This window comes from Chaetomium fimeti (genome assembly GCF_033439085.1).
Source record: "Chaetomium fimeti strain CBS 168.71 chromosome Unknown B0H64scaffold_5, whole genome shotgun sequence".
Lineage (NCBI taxonomy): Eukaryota > Fungi > Ascomycota > Sordariomycetes > Sordariales > Chaetomiaceae > Chaetomium > Chaetomium fimeti.
Window position 1 is genome coordinate 1,688,060 of NW_026944333.1, and position 16,093 is coordinate 1,704,152.

General features: G+C 57.4%; 4 protein-coding genes and 1 non-coding gene across 5 annotated transcripts; 1 reads left to right on the forward strand and 4 right to left on the reverse strand.

Moving 5' to 3' along the window:
- Nucleotides 1-995: 995 nt before the first annotated feature.
- On the reverse strand, nucleotides 996-3,163 carry B0H64DRAFT_463078 (uncharacterized protein; the record flags this gene model as incomplete). Its single annotated transcript, XM_062807578.1, has 1 exon — nucleotides 996-3,163. The coding sequence occupies one exon, from the start codon at nucleotides 3,161-3,163 to the stop codon at nucleotides 1,256-1,258; it is 1,908 nt and encodes a 635-aa protein (XP_062657845.1). The 3' UTR covers nucleotides 996-1,255.
- Nucleotides 3,164-5,482: 2,319 nt separating this feature from the next.
- B0H64DRAFT_184592 (glycoside hydrolase superfamily) lies at nucleotides 5,483-7,413 on the reverse strand. Its single transcript, XM_062798982.1, has 3 exons — nucleotides 6,346-7,413; nucleotides 6,201-6,290; nucleotides 5,483-6,122 (listed from the first exon to the last, which is right to left on the reverse strand). The coding sequence occupies exons 1-3, from the start codon at nucleotides 7,145-7,147 to the stop codon at nucleotides 5,908-5,910; spliced, it is 1,107 nt and encodes a 368-aa protein (XP_062657846.1). The 5' UTR covers nucleotides 7,148-7,413; the 3' UTR covers nucleotides 5,483-5,907.
- An 810-nt stretch (nucleotides 7,414-8,223) lies between these two features.
- On the forward strand, nucleotides 8,224-11,147 carry B0H64DRAFT_184578 (uncharacterized protein). Its single transcript, XM_062798981.1, has 5 exons — nucleotides 8,224-8,626; nucleotides 8,687-9,455; nucleotides 9,515-9,566; nucleotides 9,613-9,737; nucleotides 9,785-11,147. Exons 1-5 carry the CDS (start codon nucleotides 8,337-8,339, stop codon nucleotides 10,724-10,726), a joined length of 2,178 nt encoding a protein of 725 aa, XP_062657847.1. The 5' UTR covers nucleotides 8,224-8,336; the 3' UTR covers nucleotides 10,727-11,147.
- Nucleotides 11,148-11,167: 20 nt separating this feature from the next.
- B0H64DRAFT_425205 (uncharacterized protein) lies at nucleotides 11,168-14,614 on the reverse strand. Its single transcript, XM_062805675.1, has 4 exons — nucleotides 13,956-14,614; nucleotides 13,322-13,888; nucleotides 12,988-13,271; nucleotides 11,168-12,935 (listed from the first exon to the last, which is right to left on the reverse strand). The coding sequence occupies exons 1-4, from the start codon at nucleotides 14,510-14,512 to the stop codon at nucleotides 11,644-11,646; spliced, it is 2,700 nt and encodes an 899-aa protein (XP_062657848.1). The 5' UTR covers nucleotides 14,513-14,614; the 3' UTR covers nucleotides 11,168-11,643.
- Nucleotides 14,615-15,856: 1,242 nt separating this feature from the next.
- On the reverse strand, nucleotides 15,857-15,970 carry B0H64DRAFT_t112. Its single transcript has one exon. It is a non-coding gene; the product is annotated as a tRNA-Leu (tRNA).
- Between the last annotated feature and the right edge of the window lie 123 nt (nucleotides 15,971-16,093).

Genomic DNA, 16,093 nt, shown 5'->3' on the forward strand with positions numbered 1-16,093 from the left:
CGGGTCTTCTACAATCCATGGGTCGCCTCTCCTGGTTGTGACATGTTGCACTCGAGGCTTGTCCGAGACTGCGTGACGTCATGCAGGGGACTGTCGATGATCGCCATCCCCAACCCGGATTCCGGACCCGACCCCTCGATGGAGCCAGTCAAGCGGGCCGGATCGTCGGATGTGGGCCTTGATTCGGCATGAAAGCCGTTAAGAGCACAAACGGTCTCGGGAGTGACTCCTGGTCGGAAGCCGATCCGAACCAAAGCTTCGGAATCGTCGCATAGTGGTCGTATGTAAAGCCGCTCGGTAAGACGTATTCTACATTCCTGGCACTGACTGCACCGCACTACAGTATCGGAGGACTTCCACGGGTCCTCGGGGCTGACCTGACCGCTTCTTGCTGTTTGACTGTGTAGCAAGATCCCTCAAGAGCCACGTTGGATGACTGGCATCCGTACCGCCTGCTTTGGATACGGCCGTAGCCAAATTTATGTCATCCTCGATGGGTTGACGAGCGTGCCCGTTTGAGGTGAGTTTGTAAGAGGCCGCGTAAGATAAGGGGGTGTTTCTCGTCCAAAGCTTGCCCGTTTCACGAGGTGTCGTGGCGGCAGCATCGGTCCAGGCACCAACAGTGCTAACCATGTCGTCGGCTGGCCCAACCGATGTATCGGCGCCGGATATTGCGAGGCGAGGCATATCCACGACATGTGCTTGTGTCGTGCAAGTGAAAGCCAACCGCACCAGCACCCTCACCGCCGTCGGTTCTAGCGTTGCCACCGTCGTACCCTATTCCACGACACAGGTGGTTGACAAACTGCTTGGGACCTGGGACCTAACCAGTTAGCCTTCTAGCAACGTGGCTGCTGCTACCGTGACACCGGACAAACCACCGTCTTCTCGGTTGAAGTGGTACGGTGCCTCATTTTCGGATGTCCGTCTGCCGTGCTGTGGTCCAGAGGTTATGCTGGTTTCCAGGTCACCAAACTGGCCAAAGCGAGCCAGGGCTGCGGTCAACATCATCCTCATTATTTCATGCGTGCATGGATACGAATATCCGCTGCCAACCCCACAAACAAACAAACAATATATACACGTCTCCAAGTAGTCCTCAATGTGTATCCAAACCGCACACCCACCCACGAGCTCAAACCCAAAATGCATGCTCGCTTCCCAAATAAAAATGCAGGTTTTTCCAACGCCGCCAACACGCCCAATTTGCTGAACGCCGCCGCTAAGCAAGCCCATCCCTCCCTCCCCCCACCCCTCACATCCACATCAAATTCCGACTCTGCCTCCTATTCTGCTGCCACAACGGCCGTCCCTGCCCCGACCCCTCACTCCCCACCGTCCCCCCCTCATCAGCACCACCCCCACCACCACCAACAACATCCTGATACCCCCCCTGTTGCTGCTGGTACTGCGACTGCTGCTGCTGCTGCTGCTGCTGCAACCGACTCAACCGCCGCCCCTCCTCATCCTCCTCATCCTCCTCCCCGATCCTCCCCAACGCCGCATGGAACCCCTGCGAGAAGTCATCCATCTCCCGCACCCCACCCACACCACCACCACCACCACCACCACCCTGCCCCCCCGCCGCCGCCCCCGTCAGCGGCACCTGATCACTCTCCAAGTGGCGCTCGGCGCCGCGATTCAGCAACAGCGGGCTCATGCCCATCATCAGCCCGGACCCGCCCGCGTACGCCGCCGGGCCGTAGCCATACCCCTGCTGCTGCTGCTGGCCCATCCCCCCCATCCCCGCTCCATTTGCTGCCGGTACATTGTTCGCCAGATTCTGCTGCCCATCCCCCCCGCTCAGACCGCCGGATGAGGAGGGCGGGTAGGACGAAGACGCGGCGGAGGCGGCGCCTGCCGAGGAAAGGCCGGCGCCGCCGGCGACACCGCTGATGGCCGAGTGGCTGTAGGCGAGCGGGGTGTCGAGGTCGTGGTGCTCGACGGGCGAGACCTCGCTCTGGAAGGGCATGGGCGGGGCGGTGGCTAGTGGCGGGAGCATGCTCCGGTTGGCGGTTCCCGGGGGCGCGCTGGCGGCTGCGCCTGCGGCGGCGGCGGCTGCTGCGGCGGCGGAGGTGGTGGCGGCTGGGTTAGTGGACATTTGGGGTTGTTGCGGGTGGTATTGTTGTTGGTATTGTTGGTGTTGTTGTTGTTGCTGGTCGAGCACGCTCCCCGCGGGCCCGGTCTCGAAGGCGTCGGTGTCGTCGTTTGCGAGGGCTGCGAAGCCCGTGCCGCCGCCGGGTTGTGGCGGGCTGATGACTTTGCCGCGGAAGCCGCCCGGTCCGGGGCCCTGGCGGACGTTGGCGTTGCGCCGCCGCAGGAAGAAAAAGACTAGCGCTACCAGCGCGATGACCACGGCTAGGCCGCCGATGGTGCCGCCCACGATGGCGCCCGTGCGAGGGCCGGTGTCGGTTGCCGGCGGGGCGGCTGCGTCGCTGTTCTCGGTTGCGGTGGGGGAGGCCGTCGAGTCGGAAGCGGACGCGGGGGAGGCTGACGAGCGCGCGGATGCGGTGCTAGCCCGGCTGGACGGGGTGCCTAGCGTGGTGGGTTCGCTGAGGATGCTGATGCCTTCGGTGTACGAAACGCTAACGGTGGGCCGGTTGAGGATTGCTGTGATTCCGCTGGCGCTGTTTTGGACCGTGGCGGCCATGTCGCTTGCGGTTCCGCAGCCGTACTGGGAGAAGCCGCCCTCGAATTCGTTCATGTAGCAAACGGCGGCACCTGTGCAGCTAAAGACGTAGGGGTTGACCTCGGTCTGCGCGCCGCTGTTCCCGTCCACGCACCCCGTGAAGACACCGGCCGTGCATGACGGCGCGCCGTTCGGACAGCAGCCCACCACGTTGTGTTCCGTATCGACCACGCAGTGAGATCCTGACCCGCATGTCGCGGGCAGTTCTAAATCCCCGTTGACATAGCCGCAAATAGTGTTAAAGCTGTCGTCTAATTGCCGGCGACGATAGGCGAAAAGGTCGGCTCCTGGTGGCGGGGTAGGTTGTATCGGCCATGAGACGACATTGAGAACATGGTGAGGAAGGGTTATCGTAGGTTCGGGCGTCTGCCTGGGTAGTTTGTGGAAAGCATGGGCGTCTGTTAGTTGGACGAGACTCGACAACAAGAGAAGCGCAGTCGGCTGTGGCAGCGAATCGAACATGTCGAGTCTCATGGTTCCCGTCTTTCGCGGTTAGCGTAAGATGGGTAGTGGGGGTTTCTTCGGATCAGCTCCAGGGCGACCGGGAGGTAAGGTACTCCGCTTGCGCCGGAAGCACTGTGTTTTCCGCGATGATGCAGACTAAAAATGCCGAACCAGAATCAGGAAGAAAAAATCAGAATAAAAAACCGGGAGGCGTCTCCAGTAGTCAAATACCAGGCGAGGGAGACGGCAAGAGACGAGGAGGGTGCAGAGCGCGAGGGATGGAGCGAGAGGCACAGTGGCGCCGGGTCATCATGTATGCTGGGTTCTGCAGGTTTGACAAGGGTGTCCCTCTTCGGGTGCCCTTGGCCCCAGCCCCGGAGTCCCTTGCAGTCCTGGCGGAGCAAGGATGTGGCATGTCGTGCTCGCTTTCCCGTTGACGGGGACCTGAATCCAACAACGGAGCTTGCTGCGACGAAGCGCAATGTAAGTGGCTGTTACCTCTCTCTCGGTTCATCTCGACTCAAGTCTTCCGAAAGAAACCCACGTTGAGGCCCCGCAAGCCATTCCTGCCGCAGATACGCATCGCAGTACGGTAACTCACATTAGCGCGCTGCCGCCGCTGCCGGGTCGCTTTAGACGGGCCTAGCTTCACATCGGATTGATTCCCGCCGACTGGCTTGCCTGTCGTCCGGTAACTGCACTCGGTGGCTTTTGATATGCGTGCGGTGATGGATTTACATCCGGAACCCGGATGTCTGGGTCATGAGTCGTATTGAAACGCGCGGAAAGCCTTGGGCCCGGAATGTGCCACCGGGTGTTGCCCCCAACCTTTCCCGCGCGGGGCAAACCCAACGACACTGCCGCCAACAAGCGCCGGCAAACTTCCTGCAAGCGCGCCAGTTTGGGGGAGTACGAAGTAAGCCGGACGGACTGCCTCGGGAGTGGTATCGAGTGCAATTTCCGTTTGTGTAATTCGGTGTTCCAATTGGCCTCGCCACTCACTCCCACTCACTCCCTTGAGCGTATTCCTTCTTTTCATTTTCATCCACAGCGTCTCATCTTGGTATTGGAGATTCGTGGGCGCTTATCAGACGACAAACTCGTGCTTGCGCAGTCCCAAGTCCTGCCGTGAAAAGAGAGCAGGCTGTGCTGTTCTTTTGGTGTGGAAGTGTCGTCTTTTTTTAGACGGTTTTCATGAAAATGCGTTGGTGGCGGTGCCCCGCCATGGTCCGCAGCCGCCAATCGTTCCAATCCCGGAGTGGGCCCGCTGTCCTGCATGTCGATCAAGGAAGACGAGATTCCATCGAGATGGAATGGATGGCATCTGGGGATCTGAAGACGACAGACAACAGCTCTTGAAGATTTCCAGCTTCCAAACACGCCAAAACTTGAGCGACTTTTCTTCCCGTCACAAGTTTCCTTCAGGAGCTGGTCACATTCCTACAGCGATCCACTCTTTTCTCCTGCTCATCAAACCAGGCCGTCAGAACCTCAGCTGTGCCGCAATTGTGGCCCGCCACCGCGTGTTCCTCCCCGCGATGTTACCGTCGCCCTGCAGCAGCAGACGCGCGCTGGTGGGGTTCCAGATTTTGGCCCGATACGAGAAGATCCTGTTTAACGTGGGATTCCAATGTGTTGAATCGCTGGAGGAGAAATCAGGAGTTTCTCGCCAATTCGCGCTTGCCGTGTGGTGTAGTTGCTACCTATCATGATTCTTGAGATCTTATGTCGACACGAGACAGATCTGACTTAACCCCTGCCTACTTATTCAGCCCATCTGTTCATTTGAAGTACCTATTTGTGTGCTGTTGTCTGTGGGGGTCATCGGGGTAGGTGCTGGGGCTCAGGCGCAGCGACTCGATACTTATTATTGGGTTGTTTTTTAGCTCGAAGAAACAACCAAGTTACTTGTAGAATGACCCCTTTCTCTTTTCCACCGCCGGCCGTAGAGAGCGGTCATGGAGGTCATCGACCCGGGTGGCCAGATCTCGTTACTGCGAAGAATATGAAGGCCATATGGCAAGCCGTCGTGGGCAACACCATGCTGTAAGAGCGGGTGTTCGAGTCTGTATCAATCCCTCGCTCATCGGATGCCCATAAACAGGGCAATGTTAGCCACGGTCTTTTAAAGAATCGAAGTCCAGACGAGAGTGCAGAAGGTACCTACCTACATGGCCCGTAAAATTTGGAAGGCCCTCAGCCCGTTTTCAATTAACTTCATCTGATGTAATGATAAAGATAGCAGCCGAGTGTGTAACACGAAGCACAGCCACCGAGGGAGGTTTATCTGAGAATTACCTACATACCTGTCAAAATTACAGTACGATTTATCCCAAGTGCGCCGTTCTTTGAACACCTGGAAGAACCGATCACAAGTAGCTTTCTGCCATTGCTATGAAGTTTACCTTTGGGCCTGCATCATATAGCGAAACCTAATCATGAGATGAACACACCCTGCGATAGAGTGCTTGTTTGGCTGTCGCGGGTTAGAGACTGAGTCTGTGGGTTTCGTGTGTCCGCGAGTAGCTGAATGATATCCATTGTCTGATGATGGTTTGATAAAATGTATTCCTCAACAAAGATCAAACTTGTTACATCCTGTTACGTTACGGACTAGTGACTGGGAGGTAAAAGTTGCGAGCTAAAGCCAAACAGTACCGAGGCTAGGTCTGGTATTGACGGTCTTGAGACCCAAAATGCGCATTTTCCAACTTCGACTCACTACACTGGAAGGATAACTCAACGACTAACCATTCCGCCGCACACTCAGTTACCTACGACGCCGCATTAATAGCATCGACATGATCAGTCACCAGGCACGTGGCCAGCTCCGACCCGTAGTAGACCGTGTTGCCGTCGTCGTGCGTCTGGCCCGAGCTCAACTGGTCACCCCATTGCCAGAAGAGGTCGCCCGATATGCCGTCGGCGGCGAGCGCGAGGGAAGCCTGCTGCCAGGGCTTCTGGATGTCGCAGCTAGCCTTGGCGCCATCTGGTAATTCGTTAACCTTTCGCCCGTGGGGAGAGAGAGGGGGTGAGTGGGGGTGAGTGAGATGTGTGGGCTCCTTACATTCTTCCAAGAGGCAGGGCTTGCCGGCGGCCTTGCAGGCGGCGGCGTGGCTCGTGATCCAGCCCTCGCCAAATGTGTACGGGACACCCCCTAATATGCAGTTAGTTGATGGTTGGGTATCAATGGGTGAATGGTTGAAACGCACAGCTGTCGGGATACATGTGGAACGTTGCAAAGTCCAGATCCTTGATGTCCAAGTTCTTGACGAAATCCGTCCCCTCAGTGTACTGGTACGGGTAAGTAGTGTCACCCGGGATCCCAAAGCCCTCGTCACCCAACGTGATCATGTGGCTCGAATCCAGGCTCCGGATGTAGGCCGAAATGTCCGTCGCCCACTTGTAGATGATATCAGTGCTGCAGCCCTTGCAGCGGGGTTCGTTTGCCAGCTCCCACGCAAACACGGCGTCCGACGCTGAATAGCGGCTGACGACGGCCTCGATGTACTTCTTGTACTGGGCTTGGGCATCGGCATTGGTATACCAGTTTTCCTTGGTGCCGCCGAAGGCTTTGACGTAGGCGTTGATGCCGCCGTAATCGTCCCAGTAGTTGACAAAGTTGATGATCAGCTTGACACCGCGCTGCTCGGCCGACTGAACCACGTAATCTAGGCGCTCCAGGCCGTCCGCCCCTGTGTTGATCTGCGAGCCGGATGAGGAGAGGAGCTGGAACCAAACGGTGCCCGCTCCGGGCTTGGTGTTGACATCGTTAAAGCCCCAAACGCGCAGGATCTTGAGACCGGAGGACGCGATGTGGTCGAGGGTGGTATCAACATCCTTGTCGTTCGTCAGGAAGCCGATCCAGTATGAGTTGGTGCCCGCGAAGTAGCCCGTCTTGCCATCGATTGAGAAGCGCGTCCCGTCCACGGTAGATGAGGCTGCCGCCCGTGCTGAGGGGAGAGCTTGCGCCGCGGACAGTAGGCCGAGGCCGAGGGTGAAGATAGCTTTCATAGCTGTAGTAATTGTGATGCTTGATCTAGTTTCCCAGGGGGCCTGTCAACGGAGAAGGCAAGAACAGCCTCTGAGCACCGTGCTCAGAGCATCCCATTAAGTACTCGCCAAAGCAGCCATTATGTCCTGCACTATGATGGTGTCGAATACTTCATAATGGCAGTTTCTGGTGATGATTTACTCTGAGGGGCATGGACATATGGAAAATCCCCCCCTGATAGATTAGCCCGGCTTCGACCGCGGAAGGGAACGACCCGCTTCTCCAACGAGGGGAAACCCCAAACATGGTTCCTATTTCGGAAGAGGGAAAATGCGTAGGCACGCGTAGGTAGGTACCTAGTTACCTAATAAGGCTTTGGAAGAAAGAAGGAAAACCGACAACGAAAAAACAACAACAACACAGGAACAATTGGATACACAATCCTCGTACAGCAGCACGCTGTGACCGACCCAGAACTTGACGCAGAGGAATTGTTCTGGTGTTTGAACTTGGCCAACCTCGGCTGGCCACACCTGAAAGTGGCACATGGAGATCAACGGATGCCGGTGTCCAACAAAGGGAAGAGGGGTTGTTTCAAATGGTAAACATTGGGATTGGCCAATCCGAGAACGGCCATGCGAACTGCCCGTTGCGCACGCTGCCAATTGCTCAGCTGACCAGATTTATGTGGCGACGGCGCAATGCAAAGCGAGCCCTGAGGGCGGCGGGGTGATTCGCAGTCGCCGTCTTGATGGTCCATGGATGGATTGGACGAAGTTGAAACGGTTAGTTTGTGGTGGGCAGTTTTAGCGTGGTGCCCCCTGAGAAACCCCCAACCCGCCCACTCACAGGAGGTCGGCCAGACACGGGTGGCCCTGCAGGAAACAGCCAAGACAGGGAAGGCGCAGCCCACCACGCCCACGCAGGCAGGCTCGCAAGGTCCAGGCCCTGTGCCAGGATTCTCCAACAAAACATGGATCATCCAACTGACGACGACATCACATTCCAGATAAGGCAAGTTCCATCCCCTCTTTCACCGGAGCTTCCTCCTCCTCCTCCCTTTCTTTTCCTTCTCGCTCGGTGGTGACAGGATCCGAGGAGCCGGGCCGAGTCTCATTTACGGAATTATTTTTACTTTCCCTTCAAGTTAATTACACAGTACCTGCCCCCCAACTACCGAGGTACATAAACCACTTGCAGCTGTTCGCGATGCCGATCCGCGTCAAGTCGAAACCTGCACAGGGTTCAGAACCGTTGCGAACCCCTTCGCCCACGGGTTTCCATCGCCAAGATCGTCGGATTGCGGAACTCCCCGACATCCACGATGATGACTGCTTCCGGGTGCTGGTCAAGAAACTATCCGTCTATATCGCTAGTATCATTCAGTTGCCCTTGACTTTTGAGCAACTCAGGACCACTGGCGCCGGCGACAGTCTGCCCGCCTTGGTTGACCACCTGGGTCGCAATTGCACTCATCCCGCCATTGTGAACGCTTTGCTGCAAGTGACTTGACTCTGTTTCACTGCCTTGCTCTAGACGGTATGCTGATGCCTTTGCAGTGCCCTAAAATGGCATTACGGCGCCATCACAGAAGACAAAGGGCTGCACGAGGCTCGGGCTAACGCCTGCGAGATCGTGGCCTGGCGCTTCTTGACCCATCTGTCCGAGAGGGAGGCTGTTGACTATTGCCTCTACGAGATTCCTGACACCAAGGACGTAGATACGAGTCCCACCGATGAGGAGGCCGCCGTTGACGAGCGCAGCTCTCTCCTAGGCCGGGCCCTGCGTGACACTGCAAATTCGGCCCGCCAGGCTTTCAGCCCGACAGGGGCCAACAAACGCAACATGCTCCTGCATTCCATCTCGCGCCTTACCATGAGCATGACGGCTGACCTTGACGATGACGAGGAGGAGGATGATCCTACCGCGCACTTCACCAACCTCAATGCCCTCGAGATCGCCGCCATTGCTGACGCCAAGCGCTTTCTCAGCCAGGGCATCGTCCAAAAGATCATTACGGGAATATGGAACGGCGATATCATCTTCTGGGATTCCCTCTCCGTCCACTCGGTCAAGAAGCCGCGCTTCTACAAGCCCACCACCGCCGACCCCTTTTCGCGCCTCCGCGTTCCCAAGTACCTCAAATCCTTCGAGGTCCTCTTCTTCGCCAGCTTCCTGTTCCTCTACTATGCCGTGCTGATGGAGCGGGACCCTACGCGCATTACTACATTGGAGGTCTTTTTGTGTCTCTGGCTTGCTGCCTTTGCCTACGACGAGCTGAGCGAGTGGATAGATGCTGGGTCGATCTTTTATGCTGCAGATGTTTGGGTAAGCACATGCCATTCGTTGGGTTGGTTGGGTAGGCGTCAAGACTAACACGAACCCAGAACATTTTTGACATGGCCATGATAGCAATTGGCTTCACCTACTTCGTTTTGAGTATGCCACCCTACCGCTCGCCTGGCTCCCTCACTGACCTTCGTAGGGATTGTTGGGTTGGAAACCGGCAACGCTCGCCTCGTTGACCTCGCTTTTGACGTTCTGGCTCTCGAGGCGCTCTTCATGGTCCCTCGCGTCTTTTCCATCCTTAGCCTGAGCCCGTACTGGGGGGTAAGTTACTTTCTCGCGGTTTACCAAGTCGAAGCTAACTCGCCTAGACCCTCATCCCTTGCCTGAAGGAGATGGGTAAAGACTTCCTCAAGTTTATGGTGCTTGTTGTCGTCATCTACCTCGGGTTTCTCACCACCTTCTCTCTGGTCGGCCGCGATTCCTACTCCCTCAACAAAATGGCTGGCTTCTTAACACGCATCTTTTTCGGATCGAGCGGTGTCGGCTTCGACATCATGCACAACATCGACCCCATCTTCGGCCCACCCCTGATGATGCTCTTCGTCACGCTCAGCTCCATCCTCCTAACGGGCTCCCTGACGGGTATGCTCTCTAACTCGTTCTCGCGCGTCATCACCCACGCCCGCGAGGAGTACCTCTACGTCTACAGCGTTTACGTCCTGGAAGCATCAACTTCCAATCGCCTAACCCACTTCTACCCGCCCTTCAACCTCCTCGCCCTCGTCATCTTCCGGCCGCTGCGCCTGTTCCTCCCGTCGGACAACAAGTTCCGCAAGGCCCGCATCCTGCTTCTCAAAGCAACCCACCTCCCCATCGTCGCCGTCATCGAATTCTACGAGTGGCTGCACGGCACCGCCGGCAAGGGGACGCAGTACACCGGCTTCCGCGGCCCGCGCCACGCCACCATCGCCAGCCCGAACCCCTCCCGTCGGCCGCACCACCAACACAACAAGCACCAGCACCACGCACAACCCCCCGCCTCTCTACGCGGCGACCTCTCCTCCGCATCCACGCTCACCCTCCCCCGCCCGCCACCGCCCCACGCTACCGCCTCCACCCTCTCCACCACGACGGCGGCCGCCGAGCCGTCGGCATCCTCTTCCTCCTCCGCGCAGCAGTACGAGCCGGCGCCCGAGGCCGAGGCGCGCATCGCCGACCTCGCCGCCAAGATCGACCGCCTGACCGACCTGGTCGTCGCCATGCAGGCGCAGCAGACCCGCGGCCTGGCCGACGTCAGTCCCGGGCCTTGATGCTTTTCGCTTACCGCTTACCGTTGCCGGCAGGGAGGTACCTACCTAGGTAGGCGGATGGGGGGGGGGGGGGGGGGGGGTTGTGGTCATTTAGTTGGGTTTTGGCCATATCTATCTGTGTCTGCGTTTATCCCAACCGTTCGTCTGTGGTCTTTGTCGTTTTGTTTTGGTTAGAGAGGGGAGAGGCATTCATGAGCAATCATTTTGCGTGGTGTTGTGGGCATTGCGATGTGTTTAATCACTTGGCTTATTTCTTTTGGGATACATGTCAGCGCTGGGTGGTTTGCAATGTTTTCTATGAAGGGAGATTGAGCTTATGGTAAACATGGGATGCGAATAATATTTGTTGATTCGGCAGTCTGCAGTATTGTAATGCATTGGTGTGATTTGACTCCAGGTTGAACAACGTAATAGGTGTTAGTTCAATGTGATGCGTCGAAGGGAGCAGTCAGAATGGGCCATATCCCCGTGGCAGCCAGCCCTTTTCTTTACCTTCTCCAGTCATGAGAAAATGGGAAACGCAAGACATCTGTGACGAGCGTACTCTCGCGGCTAGTACGGTGCTTCAAAATCAGTCCCATGGTTCCTCAGATACACACTAGAATTACACCTGCCTAGGGCTGCGCTTCTGCCACTAAGCAACGCTAAAAGATCTAAGACAGATCATACAAAAAGCTAATGGATACATCATTCATAACCTCGTGTAGTGTGCCATATCACCACATATCCCGCCGTTCCTCCTCGTGTATGTATATATGTCCCCCAGTTCTCACCCTCCGCGTTTGTTGCATCTGGCATTACATTAGTACAAAATCCTTGTTATTTTGTTAGTATACATGAAACAAATATGGTATCCAAAAAAGAAAACATCTTTTTCCTGCTTCCCATTAGCCAAAACAGGGAGCCCGACTCCCGTGCTAGTACCCCTCCCGCGGCCCGTGGTGTCCTCCCCCAAACATATTATCATTACCCCCCGTGCCATGTCCTCCCCCAACGGCGTACCACTCCACTTGGTCCGTAAATCCGTGTACCTCGTTGGGGCTGGGGGAGGGTTGGAAGGGCCCTCCCTGTCCCGGGCCCGCAGTATGGAAAACATGGTGATGTGGAGCCCCCGTGACGGGGTGTATGCCGACGGGGGACGGTTGCGCGGCCATATCGTCCGGCATGGTCTTGTTGCAGCTCGGGCAGTACATATTGGCGCACCTCCCCGCCGGGTGTGCTTCAACTAGCGTCTGGCTCGAGTCCCGATTTTCGTCGCGATTCCAGAGGAGACTGGCGAGCGAGGATCTTGGAGTTGTAGACATGGTCAACCGGTTTGCTTGAATGGTGGCCGCTGACTGTGGGCGCGGGTCGACATCGTGCTGCATCGCGTCGGGTGACATGGTCTCGGATTGCTCCGACCCTAGATATGCGGCGGCTTGGACGTCGAGTTGGTTCGGGTGGATGGAGCCGTAGTGGCCAGGGGTCATCGCCGGATGCTGGAAAACATCACCTGGGCTGGTGTAGGGAACAGGATAAGCGGTGGTAACTGTAACCGCCGGGGTTTCCCAGCTCGTATGATAGGGTTGACCTGGGTTGATACCCTGGGTGGTTGATGGCGCTAAGGGAACTGACTGGCTCGGGAGGACCGTGGGAGGCGGTCTAAAAGCATTGCTGACGACTCTTGACTGCGATTGAGGTGTCCGTGCTCGTTGTATTGGCAATGGTATTTGGGTCGGCGCTGGGGCCTTGGGCAGGATTTCGGGCCGCTTGATTCGTTTGGGTGGCGGGTTGGGACGTCTCCTAGCAGAAGTGCCCCTGAGGCCAGCGGGAGCTGGCGCGCCGGGACTTTCGGCCCCAGGCAGGGTACCGCTCGTGGCGGCGGCAGCATTACCAGGCACAACTGTGGTTGTTGGAGCGGGGGAAGGAGGGAGGTGGGGAGTGGAAGCCCAACTGTCGCTCGTGGCCGGTTGGCTGATGGCTGAGCTCGTAAAAAGCGAGACCGTTCCAGCTATCCTCTGTTCCCAATCCTGCACCACGGTTTCGATCCAGTTATAGATCGATCCCGTGCTCCGTTCAATGCCTTGACGGATCTTGAGCTCAACATTCATCACTTCGGTGGCTCCTCCGAGGACGTGATGGTACTGAATACCAAGGAGATCGCTCAGCACAGCCAGAAATTTCTTGGACTCTGCAACAAAGTCATATATCTCCATTACCGGGACGAACACTGCTCTGCGTTAGACGTCTTCTGCTGACAAGAGTGACACGACAATGCCTACCTGGATCGGGGATGGTTCGATCAGCTGGAAAAAGGAGTTTCCACAATGAGACCCAGTTGTCGATCTTGGCTTTGAGGCTCCTGGCTTCCAAGGACGAGATGATTTTCTGGGTAATCCCATCCTCGGGGTCCGCGCCGCCACTGTCAAACGAGACGTGGCAAACGTCCACCTGGCGTAGATGCGAATCTAGATCGGTTTTCGAAACGAACCCCTGACCGCATCGAGGGCAATGAAAAAGGCCCGCGTTTCTCTGAACGGGAGGGTGGTGGGCGCGGATATGTTTTCTACGGCGGGGTTAGCGGAGAAGTCCAGTCTCGAAATTTGGTAGGCTCACTTCAGTTGGGACATGTCGGCAAAGGAATGTGTGGCGCAGACGTAATAGTCTCGCACGTTGAATCGTAGGGGGTTGCGTTTCCGATAGGGACAGCTGAAGTTGGTGGTGTTCCCTTTAGTGCTGTATGCCTGCGAGGCCGGGGAGGCATCTCTCTCTTCGTTTCCTTGGTTGTCTCGGCCACCAAACCCGCTTCCGTCATCGCTGCCCCCGTCCGCCTTTCTCTTCCCTTTCCCATGATGCCCGCCGTGTTGCTGATCGCCACTTCCCGGGCCTGGGGTGCCACCGTAGTGAGGCGACGGAGTGCCGTGACCGGACGTCGACTGAACAAAGCCAAGGTTGCCCTCGTGGGATGCGGTCCAGAGTTCTTGAAGATAGCGGTAGGTGCAGTCCCAAACCAAGAGTGGGGCAGCGCAGTCATCCATATCCTTGCCGAACGTGTTCCTCAGGACCCACGATGAGATCTCGTCAACCAGCTTCGCCTCCTCATCCTCACCATCCGGACCTTCACTTTCACTGTAGGTCCCGGAGGCGCCATGGTTAGCCATGCTTGGCGGGGCAAGTTGAATCCTGTTTCAAGCGTGAGCAGACCTGTCACCAAAAGAGACGGTTACATCTTGCAGCAAGCAGTACGCACCTGCTGGTTTGCTTCCTTGGCTTCCGGTGAGGGGCAATGGGCGCACCGTCGTCGGTATCATCGACCTCGATGCGGATCTCCCGAGAGAGGCGGGACTCGGCACGGCTGCACTCGGACTGAGTGTTGACGTAAGTGGTGGAGGAAAGGAGCGAGTCGATGGAGCCGATGCCACGGTTGTGCTTCCGGAAGGAGGCATCATCCCCATCCTTCGCGGCCACCTTGCCGTGAGTGTCTATGAGAACGAGGTGAGGGCGGCTGGCCTTGGCGGACTCTGGCGTCATGGACTTGGAGGCTGCTGGGAAGCTGGCCATGGTCGGACTGCTCGGCGGGGTGGTGCCGGAGAGCGACAGGGCATCGGCGGCGGCGGGGTGTCGCCTGGGGTCGGCCTCGGAGTCGTGGTGCCGGGCGGTCACCGTGTCGAGGTCGGCGGCTGCAGTCTTCCGCGCGAAGGCTGCATCGTTCCGAGGGCGATAGGGAATACAGACGACCGGATCGTTGCCCAGCTTCTGTGCGACGCGCCGGGACACAGGGGACCTGCCCCTGGCACCGGGTTCCATCCTATAGCTCGGCCCTTAGAACTCGAATCCGACGAGTAGGGGCGGCGGCGGCGGCGGCAGCGGTAGCAGCGGCAGCAGCAGCAGCAGCAGCAGCAGCAGCAGTCAAAGCCAGCAGAGAACGCGCTCCACCTGAGGCCGAGGCCCCGCGACGTCTCGAACCCGGGCCCCCCTCGATGATGCCCCGGCAAAGGCCGTGGACGGGGCTCCGAGGACAGCAGCGGTTGGGGCAGCGCGGACCTGGACCGCTCAAGCGCTGGGTGCGCTGGCTGCTGCGACGTGGGACCTTGTCGCGGCTTGTTAATTTGTTCATGCGAAAAAGCGATAGAAATGAGCGACTGTAACGAGCGTGTGTGCGAGTGTGCGCGCGGGTGTGCGCGTGTATGGGATCTGTAATGAACGAAGGGCCACTCGCATGACAAAGGAGAGGGAAACCGAGAAATTGGCCTTGCTCCCCCGCGACTGACCGATGCTGGGCACCTCTCAGCGTTCTTCAGTTGGATGTTGCCAGAGTGAGCGAGCCTCGTGGTTGCCCCCCCTGAGCAACCGCGACGTGTTTTAATTTCGATCGTCCCAATCGAGAAGTCGCAGCTGTGGCGCCAGAGCCAATTAAAGGAAGCGTCAACCGCGGGGCTGCCATTGGCTCAGGCAGGCGTACCTGAGCCTCGCCGCCTTGGCCCTGGCTCGAAACCCGATACAGCGATGGTCTTCCCGCCGTGCACAGGCCAGAGGGTCGCACCAGCCATCGCATCTCAGATTGGAGATTCCGGGGGACACATGATTCACCAAGGCGGCCTCTGATTTCGAACTTTATCTGATGTTTCAGGCGGGTTCGGATCGGCCGTCAGGACCCACATTTGACTTCACTGCAAACTTCGTTTATTGACTCCTATGTACATAGAAACATTTCGGCTCTGTAACTACGTACTTGGGTGCCTCCATTGATGTTTGCTGTTGTCTGGCGAGGGGACCACATTCGTCCGTCTGCCTCAAAAAAGCCATCAAGGTTCTTTCATTGTCCCTTGCGGTCCGAGTGCCGAGCGTAAATGTCAAGTGTCTCAAATGCATTCCTTCTACCAGCCATCCACCCCAACATTCCCGTGTTTCCGCGACAAGAAGACGCAGGGGACATGACATGACAGACATAACTACCCGACATCCAACTTGCTATCTGCATCTGCAGCTGCAGCCCCAAGTTACAACCAGCCATGAAACAAGCCGAGGCCGTGCCACCGCAGCCGAGCCTCGAACCCACATTTGGCAGACGCAACCCCCCCAGGTTTTTTCCTTCTAGAAGGTGGGACCAAAAATCAGGCCCGAACCCGCACCAAAACTGCAAAAGTTCTGTGACAAGGGTGAGATTCGAACTCACGCCCCATTACTGAGACCAGGAAATCTATTGAGATTCGCTAATTCAGGTGTTCCTGAACCTGGCGCCTTAGACCGCTCGGCCACCTTGCCGTCGACTGTGGGAATGCTGCATGCGGAGGTCCCAACGTCAACGGCACAACCGTGACCGACAACGTACACCACACCAACGCACATGTGGCATGAGCAATATGATGATTCGAAACTCAGAATATC